At 40.4% G+C, this 7,538-nt stretch overlaps 1 protein-coding gene across 1 annotated transcript; it reads left to right on the plus strand.

Annotated features, from left to right (window-relative positions):
- The first annotated feature begins 2,937 nt into the window (after positions 1–2,937).
- Positions 2,938–3,801, plus strand: LOC120384029 (olfactory receptor 5V1-like). The gene has a single exon (XM_039502345.1). It carries the CDS (start codon positions 2,938–2,940, stop codon positions 3,799–3,801), a length of 864 nt encoding a protein of 287 aa, XP_039358279.1.
- Positions 3,802–7,538: the final 3,737 nt, after the last annotated feature.

Genomic DNA, 7,538 nt, shown 5'->3' on the forward strand with positions numbered 1-7,538 from the left:
ATTTTTTTCATCTCCTCTTGATTCCACTTGATCACTCCAGCAATGTTCTGTACTACTGGCATCCTGTACTTATTAATGGCTCAGATCAAATTCTTAGACTGGAGTTTTGTCCATAGAGTAGTTCCTATACATCTGTAATATTCTTTCCGCACTTTTCTTTCAGTTTCTTATGTAGTAGTTCTGACAGTTTCCCTCATTCCAGGATATTTGTAGGGGTTAGACTGAGATAGTTCGTTCATTCTAACGTGTATGTCATCAGATTGTTCCAGTCTGGCCATCTTTACAGATGCTGACACACAGTCACAAAGCCAACCCGTAGCTTTAGATCTTCACCAAACTTTTCCAAACATCATCAATCTCTGTAGCTCCTTTTTGTGACTTTTCCTGTAGTTCAGCTTGCCCATGTGTAAGAAATTATCTGGTTGTTGATCTTTGCTGATATGACAATCACAATTTATCTCAACAAGCATCCATGTCAGTGGCAGCATCGCTACAACAAATGGCACTGGTGCTAAGGAATCCCCTTGCAATATTTCTCTTTTAATTTGGACCTCATCGAAGAATCCCTTCTAGGTAGAGTCAAGTGTTCCAGTTAAGCATAGATTGCTGTAGAAAGGAGATGTTTTTTGGATGAACCTTGGACACTTTACTTGTGTGGAGAGTCTCACATTCATGGATCACAAAAGATACCAAACAAAGAATGAGACCATCTAACTTTTTCTGTGATCCTCCTGGAAAGCCTGAGTTGGTCTTTTGTCCCTTTCATATTTACGGAGCTTTTTGCTCAGGAGGCAGCATTCCATTGCAAGCTAGCTCTATCCAGATCTTCTTTGCCAGATTTGTTAATAGAAATTTCCATGTAGTTGGTCAACCAACCGTGTTTGGTCTACAATTCATAGATTACTGCGGCTGCTTCCTCCTCCTCCTTTTATTGTTTTGATACCAGGAATGTTGTCTCTGTTACTATCCATCTTGGAAATCTGTTCTTCAGACATTTATTAAGTTGTTCAAGCCCACAATCAGTCTGTGTTGTAAAGCATTTCAGCCAGAATCCATGCATCCCGTCTGGTTTGGGTGACTTTCAAATTTTTATTCTTCTCGGTACTTCATCTTTTTCTTTCTTTGGTCTTTGTGTATTCCTCTGTGCTGTGGCTTTCTAAATTTTTCTCACTTTTTAAATCTAGTCTGCTGTCTGATTATGTTGTACATCCTCAGACAAGATTTCCTTCCACTAGTGCTGAAACTCTCCCACATCATTTATTGGCTCTCTAGTTTTCCTAGTCTGCTTTTAACATTAATTAAGGGTCTCTGAAGTGACTCTTCTCTTGATACTAAAAACTTTGTGGGAAATCTTTCGAGTCCATGACACTGAGTTATCAGCTTCTCTTTACATTGTTCCTTCATAACTCTCACATCCTTTCATTCAGCTGATATTTCATCTCCCGGCTGTGTGCTGCTCTTTAAATATAATATCATATAAATCAATACATCCTTCATATTTCCTATACGTTCTTTGGGAACTGCTACACTCATATTTGTCCTCAATTTATCTTCCATTTGTGATTTCTGTTAATCCTGTATTATTTGCTTCTACCAAAATGTTTGCAGGTGGGTCAACATGACTCATTTCCCTTTTCAGGCTTTCAATCTCCATTTCTGTGAATATTCCTCTTTGCAATTAAGCTCTGTTGTCCAGTGAGTATATGTTCAGTCATTATTTTCTCAGGTTTTCTTTCCTTCCAGTGTGGGAGCATTCATTTTTCTCCAGGCTCTCTGTTCTGGTTTTGCCAAAATCCAACCTTAGATCACGTCCTTTTCACTCTTTTGTTGAAAACTATCTCTGGTTTCCTTGGATAGTTTGGACACCTGCATGATATCCACCTGAGGTTACCTGCTTCCACACAATATACCGTGCCAATGGAGGAGCCCATTGGCACGGAGGCCCCCTCTATGGCATTCAGAATAATTATCAAGTTGCCTGTATTCTCTCTATTTGGTTTGGTTGTCAGTCTATACAATATGCTGGGTCTTAAACCAGTATTTCTAGGTCCCTGGGGTTTGTTTGTTTATTTATTATAGAAATCCTAGGCATTATAATAGGGATGAATCCAATTATATACTATAGATATTAAATACTCTACAACAGTGGTTTTGAACCTGTGGTCTGGAGGAACGTAGACCATGTCTAAGATTTCCAAAGGGGTTGGAACCTCCATTCAAATTTTTTAGGGGTACACAAATGAAAAAAGGCCAAATCCATTGCTGTACAAAAAATACAAAGTGTAATAGACAAAGAGGAACTTATAGAATTGGCCAGATCCCCAGTGGGTGTGACTCAGCCATAGCTCCATTGGAGTAAAGGGGCCAGATCCCCAGCTGGAGTAAAAACAGCTGTATCTCTGCTGATGTTAGAGGGACAGATGACAGAGAGAAACAGCAAGTGAGCAAAGGACATTATAGTCTGCTAGTTAGGGCCCTCACCGTGGATGCAGGAGATCAAGTCCCCTTTTTTCAATGACTTTAATTATTTAACCACAGTGGAACAGAATAACAGGCGAGGCTAAGTGAGGCCCGCATCAGGCTATCCCTTAGTCCCATCCTGGCAGGGATTTTGTGAATACCTGTCGGGCCTGAATCTGCAGTTTAGGTGCTTAAAGTGGCAGTTACACAAGAGGACTTCAGCCCCTATCTGGCATATTTTGTCTCTGTACAACACACAAATTACAACCAGTTCGTTGCTGTCTATTTCCCTAAATCTTTAAAATCTTAAAATCTATTTAAATATATACATATTGTACAGGATAGAATAGGGCTCTCTGCATTCATCCAACTGAACAGATAATGTCCGCATGCCATTTTAGTTCACTTATGTTGGGTTTCAATTAAATTTATTTATTTATTGGTCTTACAGGTTAAAGTTTTCCCAAATAAATATCAATGGAAAATCAAACCACAGTGACCGAATTTATTCTCCGGAACCTTTCCAGTGACCCACAGATGCAGATTTTCCTCTTCTCAATGTTTTTAGTTATTTACCTAATCACTCTGGGTAGTAACATAGTGATCATGGTGGTGATAAGAGCTGATTCTCACCTTCACACCCCTATGTACTTCTTTCTCTTCCATTTATCCTTTGTTGATATCTGCTATGCCTCAGTCACGGTGCCTAATATGCTGATGAACTTCCTAATAGAGCACAAAACTATTTCTGTCAATGGCTGCATTGTCCAGATGTTCTTCATCATCCTCTCGATTGGTGCTGAAGGTTTCATTCTCTCAGCAATGGCTTATGACCGCTATGCTGCCATCTGTGACCCATTGCGTTACATGGAAAGAATGAGCAAAGGGATCTGTTTTCAGCTGGTTAGTGGGGTATGGACAATAGGCTTCTTCCATGCCCTGCTTAACACTGTTTTTACCTCCAAGTTGCGTTTCTGTGGGCCCAATGAAATCAACCATTTCAGCTGTGAACTCCCTCCTCTATTGCAACGATCCTGCACAGACACCTTCACCAATCAAGTGGTGCTTCTTACTTCTGTTGTGATATTGGGGTCAATCTCCTTCCTCCTCACGCTGATCTCCTACATTCACATCATCTCCACCATCCTGAGGATACGGTCTGCGGAGGGCAGGCATAAAGCCTTCTCCACCTGCAGCTCCCACCTGATTGTAGTTGTTTTATGGTACCTGGCAGCCTTTTTCCAGTACACAAAACCCAGCTCAGTCTCCTCTGTGGTTCTGGATGAAATAGTCTCCATCCAGTACAGCATCTTGACTCCCATGTTAAACCCCATCATCTAGAGCCTGAAAAACAAGGAGGTGAAAATAGCACTAGGGAAAACGTTGGGGAAATTGAAGTTTCTCAAGTAGTGCTGATGGTCTTAAATTACATATATATATGTAATGTCTCAAACACAAGTTAGCCACAGTTCTCTGGTCTTGGATTTTATATATATATGAAATCCAAGACCAGAGAACTGTGGCTAACTTGTGTTTGAGACATTCTCAAGTCAGGTAACTGATGGTCACATTGTGATAACCTCAGCTGCTTTAAATCAGTGTGGCTCCATTAAAGTCATTGGGACAAGTTGCACAAGAGTCACTGGAGCACTGGGGCCTATACCCTGGGTCCTACATCCATAGTGAGTGCTCTGAGCACCAGGCTATAGCGTCATTCACACATTTCTCTCTCTCTCTCCTTTCCACATATCTGTTTAATCTGGCCCACTGACTTCAGGGGAGCTATGGCCAATTTATACCAGCTGAGCATCTGGCCAATTTTATAAAAATCTCTTTAACTATTGATTTCTCAGGGGTTTGTTTTTAATTTGTTGAAACAACTGATATTAAATAGTTATCTTATTGTACTTTACCCTACTAAAATCTTACAGATTTTTTTTCAATAATTAATTATAATAAATAGTGGAACCAATAGTTTTATTTCTCAGGTAGGACTACATCCACAAAAGAACTTAAGTTTGAACAGGAGAGTTAGAGAGAGACCCCCATGAGCATATCCCATAGCCCAATGGTTAGGGCATTCACATGGGTGGGGAGAGATCCCCTGTTTAAATCCTGTCTCTTTATCAGGCACTTGAAGCATGGCCCTCGCACATCTCAGGTGATTACTCTGACCATTGGGATAAAAGTTGAGTGTTCTCCTCCTTCTAATTATGTCTTCCTTTCCCCACCCCAGCTTATTGTTTAAAAATGCCTTAGGTGCAGTTAAAGGATTCTGAGCTGGGAGCCCTCTAAACAGAAGGAGGTGACTTGCTCCAGGGGACATGGGGACTGAACTCTGACTGAGGTGGGGTTTAGAACACACCCTTCTCCTCATCCTCTCCCATTGGCTAGGGAATCACCTATCATGATGTTAGGACACAAGAACAAATGATAGACCATCCCAGGTCAGATGGTCCATCAGACCAATGGTCCATCTTGCACAGTATCCTGTTTCTGACAGGTGCCAGTTCCAGATTCTTCAAAGGGAAAAATGAACAGAACCGGCAATTATTGAGTGATCTATCCCCTGTTGTCCAGTCCCAGCTTCTGGCAGACAGAGGTTTAGTGACATCCAGAGCAGGGGGTTGCCTCTCTGGCCATCTGGACTAAAAGCCATTGATGGACCTACATGAATGTATCTAATTCTTTTTTTTTTTAATTGTCTTCAGTGGAAGAAAACGGGAATAAGGGAGATTAAAATGAAAGCCTGATTTAATATTTTACATTTCAAATGCTTTAACTGTTTTGCCGCCTTTTCTGTATCTTTAATAAAAGGTTATAAAATGGAATTTTTAATGGTATGTTTGTCAAGGTACTAAGAAGAGTGACGTCTCTGCATACAAAACTCTGAACCTTGTTTAAAACAATTTAATGTGGGACATTGACTGAGTTATATGGACACTTTGGGCCTGTCTATGGATCCAAATTAATACACAGAAACTACTTTGAGATCTTTGTGGGTCACAGATGTTGCTGAAGAAAACTACCCAATTCTGACATTCTGTGTGATGGGAACATAAGAACTGAGCACAAGCTGAGGGCCATATCTAGCTTAGTATCTTGTTTCTGACAGTAACTAGAACCAGATGGTTAGAAAGTTTCACTGCAGTATATTCAGCTCCTCACAGTAGAATTGTATATAAATAGACATTGGTTTAATGTCTGAAATATGTTTAATATCCCTTTAGAATATGTTTTCAGAATTAATTATAATAACCCAAAATATTTGTATCTAAACCTTTTCTGAATTTCGCTACATTAAGATAAAAAATGTAATGTGTAGCAGAAAAAGTTCCACTGTCTAATTATGTCATCTTCATGCCATCAGTACATGCAAAGAACACCCTCCCAAGAGTCGCTCGGTCCAAACCATCACCCTCACCTTACGAAAGTCCTACAGGAAGAAAGAGAGGAGGTCTCCACTGAATGGGCTTCTTCCTTTCTCTGTTTTTGTGAATCTCATCTGATCTAGAGACATGATTCTGCATGCACTTGAATGTTTAGACTAAATGGACATACTCCTACAGCCTGTCTGCATTCAGACCTCCAACTGAGGCTTACAAAACTTTCACTTATAGAGCTCCTGAAACTAATCTACATTATGTATGATCCCTGTGACGCTGCAGTCTATATGATTTTAAAAAAATATGCTAATGGGTGAATATAAAGTAAGTGGAATATGCTTCATGCAAAAGGTATTGTTACAAAGCTTATTGTCTACTGAGTGTGGTCATCCTATTTGTATAAAGGTATCACTCTTGTATCTGAAACTAGAAATATGAAATATAACTCTGAGGTCCTATTGTAATTATGCAAAGTGTGGGCCATTAATGGTGGTTTGGAACCTTAATGGCTCCCATTAACCAGGACAATTGACTGTAGATGGCTCTATTTGTAGGCAAGCCTTCCTGTGAGCCAGGCTGGGAGGAATGAAGGCTTGGGGTCTTACAGTGACATGTGATAATGGCACATGAACTGGAATCCATCTTTAACCTGGTGTTTTTCCATTGTGAGAAGGGATGGGAACCCAGAGGGACAAACAAAGGATTCCCCCTTCTGATGCAACAGCTATATAAGTGGGTGGAACAGGAAAAAGTGGAGCCATCATGAAGAATCCCCTAGCTACCACCTGAGCTGGAACAAGAGCTGTACCAGGGGAAAGAATTGTGCCCAGGCATGGAAGGTGTCCAGTCTGAGGAAAAAACTTACTGAAGCATCTCTGAGGGTGAGATTATCGGTATTCAGTTTGATTAGACATAGAATTGCGAGTTTTATTTTATTTTGCTTGGTGACTTTGTTTTGTCTGTTACTACTTGGAACTACTTAAATCCTACTGTCTGTATTCAATAAACTCATTTTTTACTTATTAACTAACTCAGAGAATGTGTTAATACCTGGATGGGCAAACAGCCTTGCATATCTCTCTATCGGTGTTATAGAGGGCAAACAATTTATGAGTTTACCCTGTATAAGCTTTATACAGGTTAAAATGGATTTATTTGGGTTTAGACTCCATTGGGAGTTGGGCATCTGAGTGTTAAAGGCAGAAACACTTATGTAAGCTGCTTTCAAATAAACCTGCAGCATTGCGGCAAATAATTCAGACCCTGGTCTGTGTTGGAGCAGACGGGCGTGTCTGGCTCAGCAACACAGGGTGCTGGGGTCCCAGGCTGGCGGGGAAGACAGGGGTAGAAGTAGTCTTGGCACATCAGGTGGCAGCTACCAGAGGGTTTCTGTGATCTAACCCGTCATAGTCCAAAACCTGCAGACTGATTTACACTCATGCTAATAGTCCGTACTCACACTTAATTTCAATAAAATTATTCATGTTTACAACATTCACAGGAGTAAAAGCTTTTGCTGGATTGGGTGTTATATGCCTATTTATATGAGCATTTGTATTTTCACTAATCCTACCAAATTGAAAAGGGAGATCTGCAAGATGTTAATTAGGCTTGCACTTTCAGAGGACTCTGGATTCTGGGCACTGAGGAAGAGACAGGAGCAGATCTTGAATACAATGGAAATGAAAATGT

The sequence above is a fragment of the Mauremys reevesii genome, linkage group 15 (assembly GCF_016161935.1).
Source record: "Mauremys reevesii isolate NIE-2019 linkage group 15, ASM1616193v1, whole genome shotgun sequence".
NCBI classification, from domain to species: Eukaryota; Metazoa; Chordata; order Testudines; family Geoemydidae; genus Mauremys; species Mauremys reevesii.